This window comes from Megalops cyprinoides, chromosome 16, assembly GCF_013368585.1.
Source record: "Megalops cyprinoides isolate fMegCyp1 chromosome 16, fMegCyp1.pri, whole genome shotgun sequence".
NCBI lineage: Eukaryota > Metazoa > Chordata > Actinopteri > Elopiformes > Megalopidae > Megalops > Megalops cyprinoides.
In genome coordinates this window covers 5,642,794-5,670,286 of record NC_050598.1, presented here as the reverse complement: position 1 = coordinate 5,670,286, position 27,493 = coordinate 5,642,794, and the positions used below count along the sequence as shown (strand labels likewise).

At 47.6% G+C, this 27,493-nt stretch overlaps 1 protein-coding gene across 5 annotated transcripts; it reads left to right on the top strand.

The window, feature by feature from the left end:
- The first annotated feature begins 136 nt into the window (after positions 1-136).
- acap1 (ArfGAP with coiled-coil, ankyrin repeat and PH domains 1) lies at positions 137-27,277 on the top strand. Of its 5 annotated transcripts, none has more exons than XM_036547615.1 (24): positions 137-432; positions 524-611; positions 763-925; positions 4,530-4,587; positions 7,747-7,866; positions 8,357-8,410; positions 9,273-9,331; positions 9,941-10,124; positions 10,523-10,567; positions 10,855-10,950; positions 13,057-13,131; positions 13,253-13,365; positions 14,191-14,242; positions 14,406-14,506; positions 15,048-15,159; positions 16,942-17,144; positions 18,060-18,129; positions 18,727-18,821; positions 19,833-20,026; positions 20,391-20,441; positions 20,857-21,029; positions 21,143-21,252; positions 21,624-21,734; positions 22,006-22,195. In XM_036547615.1, the coding sequence occupies exons 3-24, from the start codon at positions 873-875 to the stop codon at positions 22,190-22,192; spliced, it is 2,316 nt and encodes a 771-aa protein (XP_036403508.1). In that variant the 5' UTR covers positions 137-432; positions 524-611; positions 763-872; the 3' UTR covers positions 22,193-22,195. The 5 variants fall into 5 exon arrangements, with proteins under 5 accessions (XP_036403508.1, XP_036403509.1, XP_036403506.1 ...); XM_036547617.1 differs by adding an exon at positions 25,242-27,277 and having other exon boundaries at positions 140-611; positions 22,006-22,067; XM_036547616.1 differs by having other exon boundaries at positions 137-611; positions 867-925.
- The last annotated feature ends 216 nt before the right edge of the window (positions 27,278-27,493 follow it).

The window sequence follows — 27,493 nt, the reverse complement described above, 5'->3', positions numbered from 1 at the left end:
AAGTAGTGAACTACTTTCACTGAGCCACAACTGTTTTAACATTAACCCGTTTTTTCAAGTAGTTCCTCTGTTTTCGTCTGCTTCGCCCTGCCACAGCAATTTAACCGCTTGCTCAAATTTAACTGAATACTGTAATACTCGCACACCCGGAAATAGTGCAAAGGGGAGGGCAAAAAGGGTGAGCGGGGAAGAGAGGAAGAAAACCGAGTTTCTGTGACAGCCCCGCCGCTCCGAGGCTTCTGAAGGGACATGTTGTTAATTGCGTTATTTTAATTAGCATCGTTTCTGTGCATATGTATATAATTTCCTTATTTTCGCTCGTGTTGTTTGACTTGAAGTTCGTCTGTGTCGCGGCATTACTTCGGTAGTTCCAGTAAGGGGATTGTTTGACGGAAAAACGGGGGAACAGAAAAGGCGACTTTTAAGTTACTGGTACGAATCTCAAAAGCCATTAATTTGCGTTAAATTGAAACTCTTTAAACCATTGGTAAATGTATTAAATTTAGATTTTCTGTCGTCAAAGGACAGGAGACGGAGTGTGTCGTGCTCGCCCGTGACACCGGAATATGAATTTGTTTCGACATAAATGAACGATAACAGAATAAAACCAGGTATACATAATTATATTTTTAATATATTGTCCCGATGTGGTTCTGTAATTAGTCAAGCATGTTCTCTTTCGTAATGGGTTTCTTAAGCGTGTAAAGTAGGATATCCACGAAAAGTTTTGCCGAAGTTGATTTTTTTTTTTCGTCCTTGAAGTGGAACGAAGTTGAACAAAAACAGAACACCTGCAGCCTGGACTCGTCTTGCGTATACAAGTGTTTTCATGTTATTGTCATCATTATCATTATTTTGTATACAAGCTAAGGATGACCGTCAAACTGGATTTTGAAGAATGTCTCAAAGACTCCCCCCGCTTCAGGTAAGTCACAAAACTTCTTGTTTCTGTCGGCACTTAAAAATATTAATTAGCAATATTCAGCTCATTGGGGATACTTTCTGTTCGTCACATACCAAAATCAATGGACGAAAAAACAAATTTGTCACATTTTTGTGATTGCTACAGTAAATTGAAATGGATTAGTTTGCAATACAACGATACAGCCCCTACGTACAGGCGGTTGCTTAAGGCCTTCATCTGTTCTAAATATTATATGAAAAGACATGCACATGAGTTATAGCTGCGCAACAGGTAAAATGTAACTGATAATTAGTTATTTTGTTAATATTGTATGCTTTGTTGCGAAATAGGCAAACATTTTCAACGCATTATTCGATAGAAACAAAATATTGAGTTACGGGCTGAAGACGTGTTGACAGTTTTTGAACGTATTATGGTAGCAATGTATACATTTCGACGTAAATAGAGCACTGAGCAAAGGACACACCAAGTCAGAGGCGAGCTAGAGATTATTAACTCCGAAAATATGTTTAGTGGGGCTTGTGATGGGTTGCATGTTAACGAAAGCAGAGAAATACGCCGTCAAACGGATTTCCGCAGATCTAATTTCTCTATAACACCTTGTGTTGCGTCATGCCATGATTTGGCAGCAGTGATGCCTCACGCTTAAAGTTGCCGGAGTGCGTCCTACTCCACTCCAGTCTGAGGTTTCATTTTCAAAACCCAGTCAGTTTTCCCTGCTTTGGAGTGTTTGTAGGTTGAGGTGGCAACATTTTTGATACTGCTGCATTGTTTCAGTATAGCTACAACATCAGGGCAGCGTTGTGAAAACGTTCACTGTTGGAGGTGCAGGAAGGGAGAAGGGTGGACAAGCGGCCTCAGGGATGTCAAAGGTCCAGTCAGGTGGAGGTTTGACAGAAGAGGTGTGAGCTAACACAGGTGAGGGGATTGTACATGCAGAAGGTTTCCCTGCCTGAAGGAGGTTGGAGGGCGGTTTAGGCCTTAGATTTTGCGCCAGGCAAACTACACAGTCCATTTAACCCATCTGCATACAATCCTCCAGCCAGCTATGAAGGGTCAAATCCGACATGGATCAGACAGCTGTAGGACCGGGCTTGGTCATGCTGCACAGATTTGGGTTTTGTCTTCATCAAAGAGGAAGAGGTGGAAATAAAATGGAGACAGGGTGGAGGAAATGACTTACAGCAGCAGGGGATGCAGTGACAGGAAGGTACATGCAGTCTTAATGGCCTACAAGATTACAAGGGTTTGAGTCCTGGAGCATTTAAGAGGAAATGAGAATGTATGCACATCTATAGATTTCTACAGGTGCCAGTCAGTAAAAATTACCTGCATTTATGAATTAATGCACCCAAATACTGTCGCTGAAAACTGAAATGGTGCAATCGAAGGATCCGTCAACTGCTGAGGTCTTCGTCAGGTCTGAGCGAATCAAAGAGGAAAAAGCCAAAACCCTAGGGTCAAAGTTCATGGATGAAGTGTATTGTCGTTTAGATAGGGGGCACAGAATCAGGTGGGGGGAGTAGTAGGAGGTGTAAATTTGAGGTTGCGCCTATCCTGTACCACTCAGAAAGTTTCCACCTACATGTTTCTAAGGCTGCAAAACCAAACCGATCCAAACCTCGAAAGTTTGCGCTTGCACCAAAAAGAAAACGGATGGCAGGCTGGTTTTGGAAGGCAACGGACTAAAAGTGGGCCTGTGTGTTTTGGGTGTGGCGCCTTCTTTTTTGGCGTGGGTTTTTACAAGAGTGTGACAGTGGTTAGAAGGGCCCTCTCTGCTCTCCTGGCTCTGGTACATCTGGAATGCCAGAGCGACGGAAAGTTTCACTGCGGTGACAGTGCTGCATGCTGCTGGGGGAAGGTCTGGTGTTGCACAGAGAGCCCGGGGGGGGTTACAGAATTAGGCCACCGGAGGGCATGGCCAGAAAGACACACAAACAGTGTAGAAGAGGAGGAGGTCAAGGGCTCCAGCCTGCAGAAAGCAGTGGAAAAGGGTGACGCTGCTGCTGAGAGAGACAGAGAAGGGAGGAGGAAGGGGGGGGGCGGGGGCAGGGCACTGCTCAAACTGCTGCCTCCCGTTGCCAGGTTACCAGCAGCGAGGGGGAGGTGGTGGAGTGGAACAGGAAGTGAGGCGTGAGATACCGAGGTGATAAACAGGAGACAGGAAGCGTGTTGGGGGGGTGGATCGCTGCGGAAACCCAAGGTCTCGCTCTCTCTCACTCTCTCTTTTTCTCCCTCCGTCTCAGTCTTGCACACAGATCGTCTCAGCACTGAGCTGATATTGATAGATGGATCAGAGGTGGGGGGGTTGCGCTGACTGCAGTGCAGGGTCTCCGCTGTGGGGCGGCCACAGGGATGCCGTGGTCCCTCCCTGCTCCCTCCCGGGCCAATGTGACGCCTGCTCTGCTTTTTAAAGGCCTTTGTCCAAGCCCTCTCCAGCCCCGGAGATCTCTGGACACGCTGATTTAACCACATTTAAATCTGAATCGAACACTTGACCCACAGTCTTCACAGTGACCTAGACAGAGATCTGTTTTTCTTCTCAGGGCCTCTCTGCCTTTCCCTTTCTCTCTCTCTCTCTCTCTCTCCCTCTCTCTCGCTCTCTTTTTCTCTCTTGCTCTCTATCTCCTTCTATGGAAGGCAGCAGAAACCACAGGCCCGGGTGCTGTGCTCTACTGTGCTCTCAGTGTGACAAAGAGTCAGATGAGAAATGAGGGGAGACACTGACTCACCGACAGGGACTTAGGCACCCCGCGGTCCTGCCATCTGACGGACAGTTGCCACAAGCACACAAGCACACACGCACGCGCATGGCCTTCAGACCACCACATACGGTTGCTCACACACACACACAGACACACATTTGGACTCCCCTTGCACTCACACGCGAGCAAACCTCATTAAAAGAGCCAGGCTCTCACTTCAAATAAGGAGTGCTGCACTGCACTGCTAAGCAGACGCTGCTAGCATGAAAGATGCACGTAGTGGGCCCTTGGGAAGGAGTCTGTGCACTGAACGCACCACTCCTCCCAGGTTGCTTCAGTAATCCAGGAAGCTGAGGCTTTTTTGGAGGCAGAGTCGATGGATGTGGACGCGCAAATAAATCTTTAACAAATATATGCAGTCCCCACAAGCCTCTGGGTTGTGTTCATCGCGGGGCTGTACAGTGAGAAGGAGCACCATTCTGTGAAGCTCGCTGAAGCCCTGGTATTTTCCAGACAGTGTGCATGCTGATTACTTTCCTGTGATCATTTTTTTAAAAAAGTATTTTTAATTATTTCAGTCCGTAAAGGGAACGTATTGCTTCTTGAAGAGTAGCGTGGTTATACACAGTAGGTTTGAATCTTTGAAGTAAGTTGAGCGCTCGTGGCCTGCTTGATACAGCGCGCTCTTCTTGTGAGAGGCCCACTGCGAAATGCTCTGCTCACCAGAATCAACTATTTATAAGGATCAAATCCCACCGAGACGCTGAGCTCAGAGACACGCAGGCAGGGAAAACGTGGAAGAAGACTTGATGAATTTAGTGATGTCGTCTTCTCTGCGTGTGCATGTGTGTGTGTGTGCATGTGTGCGTGTGTGTGTGTGTGTTTTTCTTTCATTTCAGGGCTGCCATCGAGTCGGTGGAAGGAGATGTGAGCGAGCTCGAGACGAGACTAGACAAGGTGAGAGGATCCTCACGGATAAGCATTACCTGTGTCTCAGTAAGGATTTGAAGATGACGTTGGTTCACATGGTCACCAGGCCACACTCGAGTTGAGTCAAACACGTGTGCAATAAATAATCATAATCATATCACAAATTCAAATTCATTCAAATTCACAAACAAACAGCAATAAAATCAACAACACTGAGATGTGTCCAAGTGCAGCATTTCTGGCATTGGCTTGGTCAGAGATGGGTGTGGTAACACCAGAAAAATATCTGTATGCAGTGAATTTCTTCTGCCAGGCCCTGTAGATACACAATAACTAGATTTGCCCTGTTTATTTCTGTAAAACACGTCACCCTACAGTGGCATTCAGATTGGAAATGCATTCTCTGGGCAGTTGCCTGAGATCTCTTAGCAGACAATGAATGTCATCTGAACCTAGAATATACTTTGAATCGGTCCCACCCGGCGGAGCCGCCTAGCCAAATGAGTGCGTGTTTTCGGCTTTCAGCTTTCAAAAATAGCTGCTTTAGTTGCTGTGTGTCAGCACCCGCTGCAGCCTATAGTGTGAAAACTCTGCAGTGATTGAATCCCCCCATACGTCCTCTTCCTCTAAAGCCCAGCCTAGAAGAGAGAGATCCGGCACCCGGCCATTGTAAAGGGTGAGGGAACTGGCTGCGGTCCGGCTGACCGCTCCCCATTGTCATCTGAAAAAAAGAGGAATCCTGCTGGCGATCCCCAGTCGTGCGGGTTTCATTCTGATTTCCCTTCAGCGTCACGGCTCCCGTTTTTGGAGCCAGTCCTCCACCACCGTTTCACTTTTTTAACTAAAGAATGTGGAAGTGGAACGAGAGACTCCCATCAGAAACAGGAATCAACAGTTGTACTATACACACGTGCGTCTAATTGGAATCTAACGCATGGTTTTATGCAAGACACCAAGAAGCATTTAACTGCCAGTTACAAGCTGGGCATCTAAATCCTTGGAATGTCCAACTGCACACTTTCTCTGGGTTTATATTTCCTCCGTGAACAACCATAAGATCCCTTTAAAAGGGGTGTGAGCTTTTAAATGTATATTTGTATGTTTGTCCTACATTTATTAGTGTTAGGAGTGTTTTTTAAAAACATGTTGGTTTGAAATGGCCTTTTTTTTTGTTTGACCTGTTTAGAGCTAACATTCCCTGATAAGAGTCTATGTGTCACGTCTGATAATGTGTTTGTGTGTCTATATTTAACACTTTGTGTGTAGGTGGGTGTGTTTTTTAGTTTTTTAATTTACCTATTGCATGTTTGTGGTTTAATCTCCATTTTCCTCAGCATTTGTGTTTGTAGGAGAGAGAGAGAAAGGAGAGAAAGATTTGTGCATCCATATGTTGTGAATCTATATATGTGTGTGTTTGCATGTGTGATTGTGAATCCACACACAGGTGTGTGTGTGTGTGTGTAATGCAATGTAATGCGTGTGTGTGTGTTTGTGTGTAATGCAATGTAATGCGTGTGTGTGTGTTTGTGTGTAATGTAATGTAATGTAATGTGCGTGTGTCTGTGTCTGTGTAATGTAATGTAATGTAATGCACGTGTGTCTGTGTCTGTGTAATGTAATGTAATGCGCGTGTGTGTGTGTAATGTAATGTAATGTAATGCGCGTGTGTGTGTAATGTAATGTAATGCGCGCGCGCGTGTGTGTGTGTAATGTAATGTAATGCGCGCGTGTGTCTGTCTGTGTAATGTAATGTAATGTAATGCGCGCGTGTGTGTCTGTGTAATGTAATGCGCGTGTGTCTGTGTAATGTAATGTAATGCGCGCGTGTGTGTCTGTGTAATGTAATGCGCGTGTGTCTGTGTACTGTAATGTAATGCGCGTGTGTGTGTGTGTAATGTAATGTAATGCGCGTGTGTGTGTGTGTAATGTAATGTAATGCGCGTGTGTCTGTGTCTGTGTAATGTAATGTAATGCGCGCGCGTGTGTGTGTGTGTGTGTAATGTAATGCGCGCGCGTGTGTGTGTGTAATGTAATGCGCGTGTGTGTGTGTGTAATGCAATGTAATGCGTGTGTGTGTGTTTGTGTGTGATGTAATGTAATGTAATGTAATGCGCGTGTGTCTGTGTCTGTGTCTGTGTAATGTAATGTAATGCGCGTGTGTGTGTGTAATGTAATGTAATGTAATGCGCGCGTGTGTGTAATGTAATGTAATGCGCGCGCGCGCGTGTGTGTGTGTGTGTGTAATGTAATGTAATGCGCGTGTGTCTGTGTCTGTGTAATGTAATGTAATGTAATGCGCGCGTGTGTGTCTATGTAATGTAATGCGCGTGTGTCTGTGTAATGTAATGTAATGCGCGCGTGTGTGTCTGTGTAATGTAATGTGAGTGTACACTCAGGCATGTTTGGCAGTTGCACTCCATCTCTTAGTTCCTCCTGCTTTCGGAAAACACACCTGTTCACAGCAATTCCTCTCTGCACTTCCCCTGTGTGCTCCTCCCCCTCTGTGCACCCCTCCTCTGCTGTCCTAGGGACAGAGGTGCAGTAATTCAGCTACATTAATGTTCTTCACTGCATTTTTCTAGCCTCTCTACCTCTTTCTGTCTCTTTTGGAGGATGATAGTACTGGCACAGTGGTAAAGAGCAGGGCTCATAAGCAGAAAGTTGCATTTGCCAGATGTATTCCCAGTGCTGTTGTACCCTTGGGCAAGGCATGTACCTTGTATTGCCTCAGTAAATATCCAGCTGTATAAATGGATGGTATGTAAAATGTGAGCTATGTAAGTCACTCTGAATAAGGGTGTCAGTTAAGCAATGTAATGTAACGTGTTCTGTGCGGTCTGCATGTAGAGGTGTATGTGCACTGCATCGTCGCGCACCGCGTCTTGTAGCTGTCTGCTCTCTGGCTCCCCCTTCCTCGTAGCTTGTGTACTGCAGTATGTTGCTGTGGTATTCAGTGACATTGACCTTAGCAGAGTGTTTCATTCCTGCACCACCTTCCATGTCATTGTTTTGCAGCTGTTGTTGTGATCGTTTATCACTCAGGCTGTATTTCTGCTGTGCGTGTGTGCCTGTATGTGTCTGTATGTGCGTGTGTGTGTTTGTGTATGCATGTATGCTTGTGTGGTCATTTGTATCTGTTTGTGCCTTTGTGTATCTGTGGTAACTTTGTGTCTCATCTTTATACAGCTGGTGAAGCAGTGTAACTCCATGCTGGAGGCTGGGAAAGTGTACTGTCAGAACAGCAAGAACTTTGTCACAGGGCTGAGGGAACTGGGCCACTACTGTTCCGGGGACATTACGATGTCGGTGAGACTGCAAAGACGGGACATCACTGTACCGGTGTGACAGAGGGGGCACCGTTGTACTGGGAACAGTGTGAAAGAGTGGGCACCACTGTGCTTGGAACAGTGATTACGGGGATATCACTGTACTGGGAACAGTATGATTGTACTGGGAACAGTGTGGTACAGGGGTATCACTGTACTGAGAACAGTATGATATGGGGGTATTGCTGTTCTGGGAACAGTGTGATACGGGGATGTCTCTGTACTGGGAACAGTGTGATATGGGGGTGTCTCTGTACTGGGAACAGAGTCATACGGGGGTGTCTGTACTGGGAACAGTGTGATACAGGGGTATTGTAATGGGTGATAAGGACAGTAGAGGGACTTTGGACTGGTGGCGGTAGCTCTGGACGATAAGGTGGAAGGGGGCGGGGGTGGTGTGGTACGAGGTGTGAGTGAGCTGTTCACAGTCCGTACGATAACATGCCAGTTCTCTCTCTCTGTTCACTCAGGAATGTCTGGAGAAATTCTCCAACAAGCTGTCAGTCATTCTGGAGGCGCAAGGGGTGAGTGAAGCTCTCCACCTCTTCCTCTTTCCCTCCCTCAGGCAGAAACTACACCCACAAATCCCTTGACTCCCTGTGTGGTCGGACGATCCAGACTCTGGGTGCTGTGGCCCTAGTTCAAATCCAGTCTGTAGTGGTGATGTCACACACTGCAACCATTTGGTTGTAGCACTGAAATGAGCTCTCCTATCCTGTTAGCTTTGTGTGTACTTGCTCCAGTTAGGTAGTATATATCTTGTTATAAAGTTGAGTGCATTTTGCAGGAAGCATAGTTCATGTGGTAACTAAATTAAAAAATAATGTTAGGAAAGATATTAAGTTCCCTCCTAATGTGTGACGAACATAGCTGGCATTGCTGATAAAGTTTACTAAGTATCTGCCCTTGCTCTGTGTGTTCAGAGCTGACGTACAATGCATAACATGGCACAGTTGCTAAATATGTCATCATATTTTCCTGTCAAATGAGATAACTATCTTGAGACTGGCTACTGTGTGGTGTGCTCCCAGGGTTGCTGTGGCGCTCCAAGCATGTTATTTACTGGCTGATTTTGAGGTGGAGTGCGTTCACGGTGCTTGTCCCCGGCCCACCCACGCCGGTCCCTGAACTCTGTGCCCCTGTATCCATGACAGTTGTCGCTGAATCTGTGGCAATAGCTGCTCACTGCAGTCTTTTGAATCATCCGTGTCCAGTCACCTCAGAGGGAAAGCAGATCTCCCCAGATTCTCTGGAGCTGACTGCAACCCAAATTGAGACAAAGTGTTCTAAATTTGTCTTTCTAGCCCTCCCTCTATGCCTCCCTGCTCCCTTTTTTATACACCCCTCCTCCACTTATCCCTCTCTCTCCCTCTCTTTCTCTCCTAGGAAGTGATAGAGGCCACACAGAAGTCAGTGAAGGCGAAGCTGCAGAACTTTGTGAAAGAGTGAGTGTTGGTTTCTTTCTCGGGCACTCGCCTCCCCTCCTTCCCTCCTCTGAGGCGGGGGGTCGTCCTGGTGATTGACGCCCCGTTGCGACCTCTCTCTCTCCATGGCTCCCTCGCTCTTTTGGTCTCTGTGCTGGAGGTTCTGCAGGGGATGCGTGGAGGGAGAGAGGAGCATGATTCAGCTAGCTGTAACGTGCACTTCCCGGGAGGAAAGGGCTCATTTGGCCGGTCTGTCATGGTCCGGTAGAGCTGTAGTTTTGGTTCCTGCTCTAGTTTAGGAGAGGGGTGTAGTGATTATGGCCTTTTCCCCTCTGTCTGTCTCTTCTGTCTTCTTTCTCTCACACTCTGTTCTTTTGTTACTCTCTCTGTCCCTTTCCTCTTTCACCCTCTATCTTTTTTACTGCTTTCTCTAGCTCTCTTTCTCTTCCTTTCATTTCTTCTCCACCTCTGTTATTTCCCTTTCCTTCAGTTCAATACATTTCAGTGTTATTGACATTCTCACAAACATGCCGTTCACGTAAATGTTAAACAGAAATGATAAGATTTTTAACTCTGACTCTCTTCCTGTCACTCTCTCTCACTCTTCCTCGCTCTCCCTCGCTCTCTCAGGGACGTGAAGCGCTTTAAGGACGTGCGGAAGGAGTTCGAGCGCAGCAGCGAGAGTTTGGAGGCGGCGCTGTCCCGGAACGCTCAGGCCCCGCGTGGAAAGCAGCACGACGTGGAGGAGGCCAGCAACGCCCTGCTCAACGCCCGCAAGGCCTTCCGCTCCGAGGCGCTGGACTACGTGCTGCAGGTGTGAGGGCGAGCTGCAAGACAAAGCCACGCGCCCACGCGCATGCACAAACACACTGACGCGCGCATACACACGCACAGGTTGGACAGTGTTGCTCCCACACATGCTAATGCATTCTCCTGTCAGCAGCTTTGCATTCACTGTTCTGCAGATGGGAAATATTCGCCCCAATTAGTCATGAGTAAGGTTGTGGACAAAAGAGGCATCAGAAGCATCTCTGACCTGCTCATCCAGGAACAGTGTACCGCTCACAACAGCACCGCCCTTCAGCTGTGGGAATGCTGTGTGACTTGCGCTCAGATCAGCTGAGTCACTCTAGGTCTTGTAAAGTATATGAAAGTATCCACAGGCCAGTGCATGGCGGCTGTCCCTCATAGGCTGTGTTCTCTCTCTCCCAGATCAATGTCATCGAGTCCAAGAAGAAGACGGACATTTTGAACGCGGTGAGCCCCATCTTTGTAACCTCTGATGTAGCTATGTAATGGAAACAAAGGCAAGAAAGAAGTTAACTACACAAGGTTAGAACAGCTTATGCATGAGTGTGTGGGTCAGTGCACGTTTCTCTGCCTGTGTGGGTCCTCATCTCTTGGTTGTGCGCTTGTGCACATTTGCATGTGTTTGTATGTCCGTACAGTGGTTAGCAGGGTCTGTGGGTGTGTGTGCAGTGAGTGACAGTGTGCGTGTGTGCGCGTGGAGGTGTGTTGATGGTGTCTCTCTGTATGTGTTACAGATGCTGTCTATGATGGAGGCCCAGGCTCAGTTCTTCCAGCAGGGACACGAGTCTCTGGCTGAGCTGGAGGATTACCGCAAGAACCTGAGTGAGCAGGTGAGAGAGAGTACGGGCAGGCAGGTGTAGAGGAGGAGAGAGGGGAGGGAGGGAGAGGGAGGGAGAGGAAGAGAAAGAGTTGAAAGAAGGAGAAAGAGCAAGAGGAGGAGAGATAGAGGGGGAAAAGGAAGAGGGAGGGAGGGAAGGAGAGGAGGAGAGAGAGGGAAGAGGAGGGAAAGGGGATAGAGTGGGAGAGAAATGTGTGAGAAGGGTTAGAGAGAGGCAAAGAGACAAGGGGTGGGAGAGAGAGACGGGCACAGAGGAAGGTAGATGGGAACAGGGGGCAGAGGGTTAGAAGGTAAGGGAGACAGGGGTGCTGTAACCCCCTGAGAAGATTCAGGAGCCAGGAGTGCAGAGAAAGGGGAATGGGGGTATGAGAGGAGTGGAAGGAGGAGATGGAGGAGGGGCAGAAAAGGGAAGGGGATTTCGGCCTTGTTTTTTCACATTGAGCAATTCTACCAAGCAAGTCCAAAAAAGCCCCTCCAGTGGGACATGGGGAATCACAAGGTGACTGCCCCGCCCCCACTGCACACCGCCAACACCCCCCAGAAACCAGCCACCAGCACATATGACAGGAAACTGAAGAAGGCAGCAATAACAGGAAACATGACAACATGACAGAGTGGCAGCAGTGACGGTGCGCGTGTGCTGGCATCGCATCAGCGTGTGACGGAAAGCGGCAGAGGGCTTTGTTTTTACTTAAAGCGCAAGTCCTCGACGGACGAGTGGAGCAAGTTAGTTCACCTTGAGCGGGGCGTGGGGCCTGAGGTGGTTGCAAGTCAGATCTTAAATGGAGGCCGTCTTTCGGAAGTGTGACACAGGAAGCAGGTTCACCTTTCGCTGTCCCTCAGAAAACCGCAAACCGCCTGCAGGGGCAGGAAATGGCCTGAGAGAGAGAGAGAGTGTGAGAGAGGGAGGGAGAGAGAGAGAGAGTTTTGCGAGGCAGAGCAGGGAGGGACAGAGAGTCAGGAACCCTTCGCTCTGTCCTCGATCCAGCACAGGAAACCTGGAGAGCTGCATCACATCCTACTTCCTTTTTCCCCCTCTGACATCCGGGCCTGGTGCACCCTTTGACCCCCTAACTGAAAGCTGTTCTGGCTGTCCGTCCCAGTTTCTCTCCATCCTGTCTGTTTTGGCTCTGTTGCACCCCTGTCTCATGTCCTCTCTCTTTCAAACCGTGTCACTCTCAGTCACATCGAACCAAATCATTACACGCTTCTTAAGCAGGGGACAAAGCATTTTTAAGAGCCCAGAACATAATGTTATTAAACAGGAAGTAATTGCCAATTTCCCTTTTCCTGTCACCCCTCGATCATGTTTCTAAGTGCACACACAGGAGCACAAAAGGCCTCCGCATGTTATTAATTACAGCAATGTGGAAAGAATTGCTGTGTTTCTCTCTGTTCTCTGCATGCATCCCTATCCCCTGCCTTTATCCCCTGAGCTGAGTTTTCTGTGTGTGATTACCCACAACCCCTCAGGCTGTGGAAGGCATGTATACGTAATGCTGTTGGATTTACAGCTTCTCTCTTTCTTAATAGGATGCAGTTTTCCCCCTTTATGCAACCGTTTTTGCAATCAGCAATTGCACAGGAGGCTCTTCTCACTGTGATAACCCATTTATGCAGGAGTGATGAAGCAAGACAAGTGCCATCCTCCAGTGCAGTTGCACATGGCCAGTGGCCACTTTTTGTACTACAAGTCCCACAATGCACCACAGAGAAGAGGGCAGCAGTCAGAGGATATGAGCCTCTGTTTAGTCTACACTAATGACGTCATTCAAGCAACTTACAAGCGTCTGACAAATCGTAGGGTGCTCGATAGTGGTGAAACGAGGAAACCTCAACTGACCCACCCACCCTTATCCTCTGTGGTTTCCCAGTCATTGTCGGCTGATGACACAGAGTTTGCTAGTTTTGAAGGGTCCAGTTTCTGGGAATGTGTGTGTATATGCAGGATCTGGTGCACAGTATCCGAAACGCACTTTCTGTGTCTCCTAATGCAGTGTGCTTCTCCCCCTGTTACCCCAAACCCTGTTCCCCTTCTCCCCCGTGTTCCCCACCTCTTCCTTCATGTCCTCTTCACTCTCCCCCACCTCCATCCCAGCACACTCACCTGGTCCTGAACTCGGCGCGGGAGAAAAGAGACATGGAGCAGAGACACGCTGCGATTAAGACGAAGGTACGGCACACAGGGAGCCCTGTGGCTTTAAGCTGTGTTTAGCTCGAGTCCTCTCTTTGGTGTGGCATCACGGGACAGTGGTGGCTCCTCTAATCGGCCGGCTCGCACTGCCTGTCCACAGGACATGTCCTACGATGACTCCATCATGGACTTCAGCCCGGACGCCGTCAGCGGGATCGCCATGGAGGGCTACCTGTACAAGAGGGCCAGCAATGCCTTCAAGACCTGGAGCAGGTACGCTCGGATTCAAATTCAAATTCAAGTACACTCTCTCAGCGCTGCTCCCCCCCCCCCCCCTCGGTGCTGTTGGCATGGAGCACCAAAGCAGGTGCACAAGCAGCTCTGCTGTTTCAGAGGGGCAGGTTGGAACACGTTTGAATCGTGCGTCAGCAAAGGCTGGGAGGAGTTAGGTAGGGGGAGGGGTTTGAATGTAATGCGTGATGGGGTGGAGTCTCTCAGTCGGCCCCTCGGTTTACGGCAGGTAGATTTGTAGTAGTCTCTCTCTTTCTCTTTCTCGCTTTGTCTTTCTCACTGTCTCTCTCTCTTCCATTCTCTCTCACTCTGTCTTTCTGTCTCTCCGTCTCTCTCCCTTTTTCCCCTGACATGGGGAACCCATTTTCTGGCAAACTGAAATGTGCATTCTTTTTATAGATGTTTGCCCTTTTTGAACTGACACTTCAAGAAACACAGAACGGAACAGAAAACTAATTTTTTGTACAGAGATCTCCAGGCAGGTTGGTCTCGGTAAAGAAAAGACCAACGAGACAGTAATTGCAACAAAAGAAAATTGCATACCATTATTCATGTACAAATGTATGTGCAGCGTTTACTGTTTACGGACCCGCGGACAATGATAAAATACTGCTGGCTTTTTGCTGACTGCCTGTAAATTAAGTGAGAGTTGGCAGAGCCAGTCCTCCCCATGCCCCTGCACCCAGCACTCCCTCCTTTTTAAGTGTTTGGCTTGAGTGAATTAGAGCTATGAAAGAAATTGGAAGAATTTTAGATTAGTCATATTCATAACATTAAATTTTATCCCCATCTCTTACAATGTTGCAGGCGCTGGTTTACCATCCAGAAAAATCAATTGGTTTACCAGAAGAAATTCAAGGTGAATATTAATTTATTAATATTAATAAATTACGTTGCTTTGACTTATGAATGCACACATACACACAGACACAAACAGAAACGTGTGCATTCACAAGCACATACACACATTCCTTCTGTCTCTCATGTACACACATACCTCTGACACTTACCTCCTTTGGCAGGACCAGCCCACAGTGGTGGTGGAGGACTTGCGTCTGTGCACAGTAAAGCCCTGCTCTGATAATGAGAGGAGGTTCTGCTTTGAGGTGGTGTCGCCATCCAAGTGAGTCCTCACCCACCCAGCACAGCACCTGCCCTGTGTGTGTGTAGTGCAGTAACTGTGTGTGTGAGAGTCTGTGAGATACAATAACAGTATGTGTGTCTGGTACAGTCACTGTGTGGTACAGACATAGTATGCATGTGTGTATGTGTGTGTGTGTGGTACAGTCACAGTGTTTGTGTCTGTGTGGTACAGTAACAGTAACTGTGTGTGTGTGTTTGTGGTACAGTAACAGTGTGTATTTGGTACAGTAACAGTGTATATGTGGTGCAGTAACAGTGTGGTGTGCAGTACTGTAACAGTGTGTATGTGGTACAGTAACAGTGTGGTGTGCAGTACTGTAACAGTGTATATATGGTGCAGTAACAGTGTGGTGTGCAGTACTGTAACAGTGTGTATGTGGTACAGTAACAGTGTGGTGTGCAGTACTGTAACAGTGTATATATGGTGCAGTAACAGTATGGTGTGCAGTACTGTAACAGTGTGTATGTGGTGCAGTAACAGTGTGGTGTGCAGTACAGTAACTGTGCATGCTTGTGTCTAGGAGCTGTCTGCTGCAGGCAGACTCAGAGAGGCAGCTGCAGGGCTGGATCAGTGCGGTACAGAACAGCATAGCTTCTGCCTTCCAGGACCGAAGAGAAGTCCCACACAGCCCGGTGAGAGAGAGCCGCAACACACACACACACAATCATACAGACACACACACACACAGTCAAGATGTCAAGGGTCCCCTCCCTTCTCCCTTCCCTTTATCTCTGAAAGGCATATCAGCTTTGTTGGCATGGACCATAAACAGAATTTTGTTGGCAAAGCACTTCGACATTAAGCAGAAACAAGAAAACATATAATCTCCCAAGCATATGATTATTAAGCTTTCTCTGTAATTTTACGACCCTTGATATGTAGCCATTTGAGAAAAGAAACTAAATTGCAGAATATTTTCTGGTCTTATGACCGGTTCAGTTGATTCCATTTACCAACCCTCCCAAGCAGCGGTAACATAGGCCAACAGTGTCATGGGTTCTACCCACAACTCCCTGGTCCGCTGTCTCCCCGGGCTCGTGCGCTAAGGCCAGGGCTTTGACGGGTTCTCAGAAGAGATTAAACGGAGGAATTTGGCCCTCCAGTTGGGGGATGTAAATCTGTGAAATTTCAGTGTATTTCTGAGCGGGGGATGAAAAAGAGCGCCTCTCTTTTTCCATCTCCCGTGTCCTACTCTATCCATCCAAGCCCAGCCTCTCTCTGGTAATCCAGGATTTTCATATCTGTCTTTTTTCAATTGCTCGGCAGTAGTCACAGAGTCTGTACTTTGTTAGAATTTGTCCTTTTTTCTACTGTGGTGGGGGGGGGGGTGTTTTGCCAGTATAATGTTTCTAATTAGGGCCGGATAGCATCCAAGTTTGTCCTGTAATTTTATTTATGCTTTCTTTAAGTGTATCTGATTTTCAAGGTAAGGGCATTCATTTTTAAAATTTTTTTGCCTTTGGAATAGTTTTCTCGGTGGTTTGGGTCTGAGGCCTTCTGGTTTCGGTGTAGACTGGCTGTGGAAACCCCAGAAGCAGATGCCTCAAGGGATCATTGTCTGGGGAGAGCTGGTTTTACGCAGTAGGGCTTTTTTATTTATAGTTCCAGTCAAACGTCTTTAAGTGAAAACAGCATTTTACTGCTCTTTTCTCAACTGGGATATGAATGGTGGAAAAGTCCCAGCTCAACTCTGCAGTCGTTATTTGGGGTCCCTCCTGTAAGCCCGCACAAAGATTTTACAGAATTATAAGTGTAAGGTCTTTGTTCTGTTTTTGACAAAGTTCTTGAGCGTGGGATTTGTAGATGGGAGGGCCAGGCATACTCAGGGTTGATATTAATGGTGTGCTGGAAATTTTAGGCAGAGTTGTATTAATATTTTAGTTTTGCTGAAACAGGTCTTTCTGCAGCAGGACCTGATGGGTAGGGCGAGGTAATTGTAGCTGATGCAGTGCTTTTGTCTCTGAGGCCCACAGTAAATTTGCACCAGTGCGCCTTGACACAGACATTTATTCTGAAGTGCCATAATTCTGCCCTTGCTCAGATTGATTGTCAGTGCCCTTTTCTGACGGTATTACTCTAACAGACAGGTGTCAGTTAACTCTGTAGGGAACCAGAGGACCAGGTCATCTGTATAGACAAAAACTTTATTTCAGTGTCGCATGGAGTTAAGGCGCTGCTCTGTAATTTCTGCCATTTCATCAGTGGAAACACTGACCACTGTTTGGCTCAGATGGCAGCTCGGTCCCCCCGACACACCCTTGAGTGAACAGCTCTGTTCTTTTATTGTCTGATTATTGTATTGATGATGTGTATTTTCTCTGACTTCCATTTGCTCTTTGTATCTGTCTGTTTCTCGCTCCTCACTTTTCCTCTCCTGTCCTCCCTCTGTGTCTGCCTCCCTCTGATCCTCTCAGAGATGGAGGGAGCGCTGCAGCTCCGTGTCCACGGGCAGTGGGGCGCTGTCAGCGGAGCAGGAGAGCGCGGGGCAGGAGGCACTGGAGGAGGTGCAGAAGATCCCGGGCAACGGCCAGTGTTGTGACTGCGGCGAGCCGGGCCCCGACTGGGCCTCCATCAACCTGGGCATCACCCTCTGCATCGTCTGCTCCGGCATCCACAGGTACCCGCTGCAGACAAGCACACCTGAATCTATGCAACCATGTACAGGTAACACCTGCAGACATGCACACCTGAGCTTAGACCAGCAGATACAGGTATCCACTGCACACATGCACACCTGAGCTTAGGCCGCACATACAGGTAACCACTGCACACATACACACCTGAGCTTAGGCTGCACATGCAGGTAACCACTGCACACATGCACACCTGAGCTTAGGCCGGCACATACAGGTAACCACTGCACACATACACACCTGAGCTTAGGCCGCACATGCAGGTAACCACTGCACACATACACACCTGAGCTTAGGCCGCACATACAGGTAACCACTGCACACATACACACCTGAGCTTAGGCCGCACATGCAGGTAACCACTGCACACATGCACACCTGAGCTTAGGCCGGCACATACAGGTAACCACTGCACACATACACACCTGAGCTTAGGCCGCACATGCAGGTAACCACTGCACACATACACACCTGAGCTTAGGCCGCACATGCAGGTAACCACTGCACACATACACACCTGAGCTTAGGCCAGCACATACAGGTAATCACTGCACACATACACACCTGAGCTTAGGCCAGCACATACAGGTAACATCTGCAGACATGCACGCATGAGCTTAGGCCGGCACATGCAGGTAACCACTGCACACATACACACCTGAGCTTAGGCTGCACATGCAGGTAACACCTGCAGACATGCACACATGAGCAAGTACACACAGGACCATGCACTTGTTATTGCAGTGTACAGGTAAGACAGGTACAGGCCATGGGGTTGTACATACAGGTGACTGTGTGTAGCAGCATGAGAGCAAACCTGTGTGCGATTATTATTAATAATAACTAATTATGATTTGCTCTTTGCTTGTCTGTTCTTTCCCTCTGTTCCTCTCTCACAGGAGTCTGGGTGTCCATTTCTCCAAAGTGCGCTCTCTCACCTTGGATTCCTGGGAGCCAGAGCTAGTCAGGGTACAATAGTCCGCAGCAAATGTGAACACACACACACGCGCACACAAACTCACACACACTGTAATGTCTTAAATCACTTCATTAGGAGCCAGTTCAAAGTCTGAGAATTTAAGTGTTTTTGTTTTTTTATCCAGGGCAAAAAGGAGCATGTGGTAATTAAACGTTGCGCAAAGCCTTGACTCCTTTGTAGTCCACACTCCGTTGGTCTTTCTTTGAAACCTTGCAATATGTGTTTGCGTCTCCTGCACAACATGTTGCCATTCCTCCCTCCCTCTCTCCCTCCTCCTCGGTTCAATTCCATTTCAGCTGCCTTGTTGTCAGAAATATATTCCAGTTGCCAAAGCGTATGGGGTTACACTAATGAAGCAATCAAAAAACATAATTCTGAACAGAAAATAGGTTTCTTTGAAGGAGAAAGAAAAAAAAGTCTGCTGACTGCCAAAGACGAGCACAAGTTTGTTTATTGGTCATGTGCTTGGATCGTTTTCCCTAACTGCCCCTTGCCCTCTCTCTCTTGTTCTGCCTCTTTCCCTCTCTCTCCTTCACTGCCTCTCTCTCTCCCTTGCCCTCACCACGTCTCTCCCTCCGGCCCTGTAGTTGATGTGTGAGCTGGGAAACGCTGCAATCAACAGGATCTACGAGGCTCGCATTGATGAAATCACCATCAAGAAGCCCCACCCCTCTAGTCCCAGGTGAATATTACTCAGGGCACCACCTCGATGCTGTTTTACAAGCACAAGCAAAATGTACAGAAGTTTTCAAACCTCCAAGTCCTATTGCGTAACCAGCAACCAGAAGGTGGGGTAGGTGACATTTGATCTTGTCATTAGCTTGAAAAAATGTGGGTTGTCCTGTTTGTTGTAAAAGGCTTTGCCAGAGGAACAAACAACAAAACAACTCTCTACCTCCCCCTGCTGTCCATATGTAGGCACTGCAGCCATTTTGTGTCATGGCCCCAAAGCACACATCATGTATGCATCTTCAGCAGGGCCAGCTGCTGTTGTGTAACGCAACAGTCGATTGATCTGTCTGTAACTGTGCACCATTTCCGTTGTTTCGACACAAGCTTAGCGTGAGCATTGATATCTCCATCTGCTATTTTCTGACTTCCTCTTTCTCTCCTTCTCTGCTGCCCATCAAGTCAGGAAGTTGCACAGGTAGGGTGTTGTGTAGCGTGTTGTAATAAAGCCGCCTCCGGAAACATGACGTCTGACTTCATCGTTCCGTGGTTTTATTTTAACACCAGCTGGCTGCAGCTTCTGATCAGACCTGCTTCACCGTGCGAGAGAGATGTTTAACGCTGGCCGGTTGTCGTGAATGGTTGTGTGTGTTGTGCTGGTTATAATTTTGTGCATGCATTGAAAATGTGTTTGCGTAGTATGGTTGACTGAATTCCAGTTCCAGCAAAATCGATGCTACATTCTGGAACCCACAGCTGTCTATCTGAGTTCAATTCCATTTGATTCAGTTCAATTCAATTCAATTCAGTTTAGTTCAGTTCAGTTCAGTTTGGTTCCATTTGGTTCAGTTCAGTTTTAACACAGCTACATTGCGATCCTGAAAATGTGTACAGAGTGTACACAGGCAAAGATATATGTAAACATTGAAAGTACATTAATTGATTTGAGAAAACAAGAACATAATATTGATCAAAATTCTATCATAAAAGTAGCATTCTGGTAATCCACATATCTCTCTCTCAGACAGGATAAAGAGTCGTGGATCCGCTCCAAATATGTGGAGAAGAAGTTCATCCAGAAGCTTCCAGAGACGGGCCGGGTGGCCCCCCTGAGGCGCTCCAGCGCCCGGCGCAACCGGGCCAACACCCAGGAGCGGCCCGGGGGACGCCCCCCCATCAAACCCAAGCCCAACCGGGCCACCCTGCCACGCCTCACAGGTAACGCCCGCATACACACACTCACAAACACAGCGACAGGTATAGTCATACACAGCTTCATACACAGAGGTGTGCTCAGATGCTGATATAGATAGTGTGCTGCTTACACTGCTATATACAGTATAGACCCATTGCTATATCAGCGTATATGCAGACAAGGGAACACCACAAACACAGGAAGACACACTCAAAGCAGGGTGGGGGCAAGGTCTGAGGTGGTCTCAGGATAAGCCCATGCGTTTCAGCAAGGACGGGTGTTAAGCCCTGCAGCTTGGTCCTCATATTGCGCATTGATTTAATCAGAGGTGTAAACGCCCTAAGAGTGTTACTCACAGAGGGAATGTCATGTGACACTTTATCCCAGGCCTGAGCCAGAGTGACCTGGTCCAGAAGAACCACACTGGCTTCCACCAAGGTGAGAGTTCATAGCAAGAGCATGCACACACATACAAGCCCAGTCACACAAGCACACATGCACACATACACATGCATGACCATACACATACCCGCAAACATACACATCACATACACACACACACACACACCCACATTGTCTCTCTCACACACTCACTCACTCACTCACTCACACACACACACACACACACACACACACACACACACATATATATATAATATAATATATATTCACATGCTTTCTTACACACACACACACACACGTACACATGTACACACACATATTTGCCCCCACACAAACCCGTTCTCACGGCACCAGCATGATCACCCCTGAGAAAAGAGACAGTTACAGATTCATATTAGAGAGGAGCGCAGAGCACCGCGCTGTCTAATGTGGTCACATCTCTCTGCCCCAGACGAGGAGGAGGAGGAGGATCTGAGCACCCTTCATCCTGGGGCACTGCTGTACCGCTCGGCCTCGCTGCAGAACTTCCCCGTCATGGCCGACGCCATTGCCCACGGCGCTGACGTCAACTGGGTCAACACTGCTGAGGACAGCTCCACCCCCCTCATACAGGCCGTGTCCGCTGTGAGTGTGCGTGTAAGACCGTGTGTATGTGTGTGTATATGTGTGTGTGTGTGTGTGTGTGTGAGAGCGAGAGAGAACTCTCATCTCTAATCTGTCCCCTCTTGTGTTGCCAGAATTCCCTGGCGGCATGTGAGTTTCTTCTGCAGAACGGCGCCAACGTCAACCAGGCAGACAGCAACGGGAGAGGACCTCTACACCATGCGACAATACTGGGACACACTGGGTATGATACACTCTCTCTCTCTCTCTCTCTCTCTCACACACACACACACACACACACACACACACACACACAAACACAGAGCGGGAATGAAAACATGCATACACGTATGGAATGATACAGAGGCGAAAACACACACACTCTCACACACGAAATGGTATAGACAAAAACACACACTGTCAAACACATAACCATACAGAAACACACACACAAAATATCTCTCCCTCTCTATCCCTTTCTCTCTCTCTCACGCACACACATACACACACACACACACACACACATTCACATGTATATACTCGGCATACAGCCTCACAGCACAAGCCCACACACTCTCTCTCCCCCATAACATGAGTTGCTCTGGCATCCTTCAGGCTGGTGTGCCTTTTTCTGAAACGGGGGGCGGACTACAACGCCCGGGACAAGGACCAGAAAGACCCCATCACCATTGCTGTGGAGAACGCCAACGCGGACATTGTCACACTGTGAGAGAGAGGGAGGGGCACAGAGGGGTGGGGGAGTGGAAGGATGGGAGGGTGAGGGAGGGAAAGTGTGCAGGTACGGGGCGGGGTGTTGGATAAAGATTGCTCTGGGACAGAACATCATCGCAGTTTCAGAGACAGCAGGGGATAGTACCAGAGAAGAGCTTCAGAGGAGACACAGCGTTTGCTGATGAGCAGCCAGTACCTGTAGATGGCACTGAATCGGCACCTAACAGGACCCTGACGCTTGACTAACTCTCTCCCCCCCCCCCAGGCTGCGGATCGCCAAGATGAACAAGGAGATGCGGGAGATGGATGGCGCCTTTGGCCAATCAGGTCAATGCGGGGGGCTGGGCTTCCTGGGAGGAGGGGGCGGAGCTGGGCTGGGCCAGACCAAGAAGAGCTTTCAGGCTCTCAAGAACCAACTGAGCGGATGGGCGCTGGGGGGGCAGAGTGACTAGAGAGGGGCGGGGCGGGGTGGGGGAGCCAATAGAAAGCCAGTGCCAGGGGGGGCAGAGAGAGGAGTGTATATAAAAGTATGGGAGGACTAGAAATGAAGAGATGACAGTGCTGAGGCAGGGAAAAGGAGGACAGGTGAGGAGAGGGAGTATTTATGTAATCACTCCCACAGCGGAGACCATTTTGCACTTTGATGAGTAAGGACCGCACAGCCGGACTGCACTTTAACGCCTATGAGATCTAAAAATAACTGTGCACAGAGCTCAGATACAACACTAAAACATGGGCATTAGCAAAACAGAAGCAACATTGTGTTTGAAAAGATAATGTTCAGGCAGTTATGCATTTCATCTTGTGAATTATAATGTACAGATCTCTGTGGTTTTCTATGTATGTAGGTATGATTGTACAGTGTATGTTTGTAAAATGTTTCTGTGATGTTGTTAAAGCTGTAACATTGTTACAACCCCCTCCATAAAATGAGACTCACCTCCGCCCCCCCCAAGCAGCTTTTGGTGCAGTGTACCTTGTGGTGTTATTATAAGGTGCTTCATACGGGGACAGGGAAATGTGCTAAAATTGAATAGCATTATTGATCTGGGCTGTAAAATGCACTGCACAAGGTGTCCTCAGGGAATTGAAGCTTATGTGGCAATTTCCTGAATAAGCTGTTTCAAAAAAAAAAGCACGGCAGATTTTATGGGTACATCTTAGTCATTGTCTTAGTCACTGCCTGCCGTGGCAGGAACAGGATAATAATATCCAGCTGCACATAATGGCCGACACGTTAAAAATCAGAAACCGTGTGAGTTGCTCTGGATACGAGCGCCTGCCACGCGCACATAAGGACCCGCGTCATGTTTTCCAAAAAGGTCAGACGTGCACTTTCTTATTGCGCTTGTCCGAGCATCTGCGTGGAATGACCTCGTTTTTAGCCGCTGCTTCACATTCAGTTTGAGTAATGTTCCACTGTGAGGATCGATCAGGTTTTTCTGTTGGTGGCGAGAGGGCGCCAGGCCGATGGGCCTCTCCAGACGGCATTAAAGTGCAATGTGTGTCTGAGCGGTCTGCAGCCGAGCGTATGACCTGCTCTCAGCCCATCCGGAGGCACGAGCCGAATGCAAGCACTTTAACCCGCTAGCGCGAAATGCAGGCAGCGCACGCAGAACTCTGCCCCCACCTCTCTGATGGCCCCAAATCAGCACGTCCCAAGGGCACGGGTCTCAAGGGCAGGGGTATAAGGTGTACCACTCACCAAAAATACCATTTTAATTCATTCAGACATTTGTTGATTTGTGTTTGCACTGTTGGGCCAAACACCTCCCGTAACGCCTCAGCGGGATTGAGGGCCAAGGGGATCAAAGAGCTGATATAATGGGGGCCACTAGGGGGCAGAGTTGTGCCTCTACAAATTTTAGATGTGTAACGCATGCTGTCATTACCAGAAGTGGAGAGTCCTTTTTCACTCTTTGAGGGCCAAAATGTCTGCTGGCAGACTTCCAGCTCAGCACAGATCATAATTGACATCATTAATCACAGTGTGTTTTAAAGTGTTATTGCAGATAAATTATGAAAATTCCTTGTCATTAGCCAATAATGACCAGCTGTCCACAGTGGTGGAAAACAATTGGCTTCACTCCGCCAGGAATTGGAGGGGCTATGTCGGCCAGGGTCTCCTTGTCCCACTACTCATTAGCACCCTCCAACAACTCAGCAGGCATCTACGACTACTCAAGTGACATCAGTAGTGATGTGCCTATCCTACAATGCACTGTGGGACTTGTAGTGCGAAAAATACCCATTGGCTGTTTGTAAGCCTGCAGGAGGGATGCATTCTCCATGCTTTAGCACTCCGGTGCAAGTTTAGAGAATGCAACAGTTTGGCTTGATGTGCAATTTCCAATTCCAAAGAAATAAGGGGAAAAGTACAAAAAAGTACAAAATAAAAGACTTAGAGGCATCCTCAAAGCTTGGGACTGTCCACTCCTGACTGTATGCTGAAGAGCTCTGGCCTGAGTACAGTCTGCTCCAGGTTGGAGCTGACTGTGCCGGACCGGCTCTTTTCCTGGTTCCGCTGAACTGGGACCGATGCAGTGGCTTTTTAAAGCGTGCCCTGCCACAGTGTTCAGCATTAGATCGCTCATGGCCGGGGCGGCCCGCCGCCGCCACAGAGACAGCTTCCGTCTGCTGCCGCTGCATCCGGAGGAGAGACCTTGTCCTGCAGTTTTAATGTTGCAAATGCTTTTTATCGCCGTCTGTCTGTCTGTGTCTGTTTGTCCAATGAGACGCCGCCCCAGGGTCTCCGTTGTTTGCGCAGTCTCTGTCGCGTCCTGCCGCGCCCCGTCCTGGCAGAACAGGTAATCCGCTGCTGATTGGCTCCCGTGCAACACCTGCCCTTCCCCCCGCCTTCCCCCGACTGCCAACTCACCCACGCTAGTTTATAATGCAGTACTCAGACTGACCCCAAATATCCCACGATGCACCACGGTGACCAGTGTAGATATGGGAGCATAGTTTGTATATATGTGTGTGTGTGTGTGTGTGTGTGTGTGCTGCAGTACGCTGCACCTCAACTGAGTAAAGCCAGCCTGCAAATATTCTGTGTGTTTGTGCGTGTGTAAGAGAGAGAGATGGCACACATCTGTATACGTGAGGGGGTGTGTGTTCATGTATGGGTCTTGATGTGTGTGTGTGCTGTTTGTTCTGGATGTGCTTTACACACTTCAGATTGTGGAGGCATTTTCCCAGTGATTTATAAGTGGGTAAGGTAGTGGGGAATAAACACGGCCATGGGATGGATGGGAAAAAAGGGATAGCGGTGTGGAGAGAAGCGAAAACAGACAGATGAGAGGAGGTAGAGAAGAAGGGTAAAAACCTACTCTCAGTCGTTGTTCTTCAATGTATAAACAGAAAGGTGTACAAGATCTGGTTTAATTTACCAGTAAAATTTATTTAGCAGTACAAGAAAAAGATGATATTGTTACATTGAATGCTCCAGTTTATCATGAGGTTTTTTTTCTAATATGTTTCTTTTCCTGTTTTTCTCTTTAGGTGATGAAACGTATCATGATATCTTTCGGGATTTCTCCCAAATGGCCTCCAACAACCCGGAGAAGCTGAAACGGCGCAGCACCGACATTAAGACGCCCTGACCACGGGGTGTCGCTGTTTCACCCTTTTGTTAACTTGCGTGTGCAGGCACTGGCCACCCCCTCCTGCTGGGCTTAACATCAGGTCCGTCACCCTCCAGTTACAACAACACCAAGGGCCTTATTTAACATTTTTTGATGTTGCAGGAAGGTGAAACCAGTGCCATGGCATTAAAGAAACGGCATAACAACGTTATGGATCAGAACAGGGATTGATTTTAGGATGGGTCGGAAATGCTGTTCCTTGAAGGGCTAGAGTTGATATTTTTTTGGTATCTTTTTGATCTGGGACTGAAAAATGCCACACTAGGAGGAAGTATTCATTTTAAGGAACTCTTTCAACAGGACTAAAGCCTTCAATCCCCCACACCCTTCAAAGATCTGCAGAGAACAGTGACCTGGTACTCGATTTGAACTCTAATTTCCATCACAGGTCATTCAATCATTTGAAATGTAACAATTATCAGTATGACTTTATTTCATTCTATCCGATTGTTTCCCCACTGTAATACATGGTTCTCTATATAGAGATTGGCCCACAACATCCCAGTTAATTCCAATGCTTGGATTCTTGTTTCCAAAAGGATCTAGCCAAATGCATCTCTGTGTCACACAAATCCTGTCTTCAGTTTGGATTTTATTTAGGATGTAATGTGTGTACATGTACAAAACACAAAACAACCATATTGCCCAGAGGAGAGAACAGGAAAGTGTTACTAAAACACTTAATACCCCTTTAAGAGGAAAACACTGGAAACATTATTTCCAATGTGGTTGTCTTAAAAGACTATTAACAATTACAGGCATTACACAGTGGTCACAGTGGCAAGTTACACAGTGGCGTGGTGACCATTACAGCCAAGTAGTAAAGATCTTACACTTCATCACAGTAATTACAGTGGGTGCCATTCAACAACCATTGGAATAATTCTCTATTTTTCAGTAAAAAGGGATTTTCAGATGTGGTAAAATGTGCTAGTCCGGGTCCTGAGCAGTTCAGCAGTTAAGGTGTTCACCTTGAAAGTAAGCTGAGCTCTACTTCCCAGGGGTCGATCCCAGCTGTGTCATCAGCTAATGATGACCAGGAGCCAACAGCAGCAAAAAAAAAAAAAATTGGCTTCATTCTACAGATGATAGGGGTGGATAGGTTTTTCAGGGTTTCCTCATCTCAAGTAGGGTTGCATAAAAGAAAAGACACAAAATGTGCTACTCCTCAGTGAGGACTTGTTCAAAATAAAAGACATTATGTGTCTTAATCCTCTATAAGACACATGGAAGATCATGTATGTGATTGGGCGTGCCAATTTCTGGCATCATAGTGCACGAGGCAGTGCAATCATTCTAGCAGCTAAGGGTGCGCTTTAGGGCTAGGGCTTGCACATTCTCACTATAGCAGGCAGTGTCTCAGTTTGTGATAGGGTGCATTATACTGATGAGCCTGGTTCATGTTTGTCAAGGGTTGTTGGCATTTAGTCCAGCTAGTCCAGTCAGGGCAAAATGTTTGGATGGAATGGATGAAGAAGGCCTTCAGGACCAGATGTGACATCCCAGAAAGATGGATTTTCTGTTTGGACCCGAAGGCCGTTAGTCTAAGGAAAGTAGCTAGGTTGAGCAGTGGAGGGTGGGCATGAAAGGAGCACAGCCACATTCACGATCAAGGGCACAGAAACGACCTGACATGGCAATTGCAATAGTTTTTTTTTCCAAACTGCAGTTCTTCTTCCCCACCCCAAGGTGTCGGCGTTGTAAAACGTAACGAGCAGAATGTAACATAATCTGGGGTGCAATTTTTTTTTTTTTTTTTTTTTTTTGGGGGGGGGGGGGTTCCTTTGTTTTTTCCAGAAAAGATATTCTGTGTACTTGTTGTTTTGTATTTTTTTTCCAGCACCTTGGATATTTTGTATTGTCAGAATTCTCTTTATCGTCATTGTTTATCACCGCACGTTAACAGAAATAAAATTTGTTTTTTTTTTTTCTAAAGCATAAATATGTGTCTTATTTGCATGTTAGCTGAAGATGCCAGAGGGGACAGGCCCCTATTAAACCATTACTGTCAGATACACTCCTGCTATGAACAGCTTTACCCTCCTGGCTTCCAGGAAGGACGGAAGGACAATTCAGCTTGGGACAGAAGCAGCCTGCAGTGACTATGGT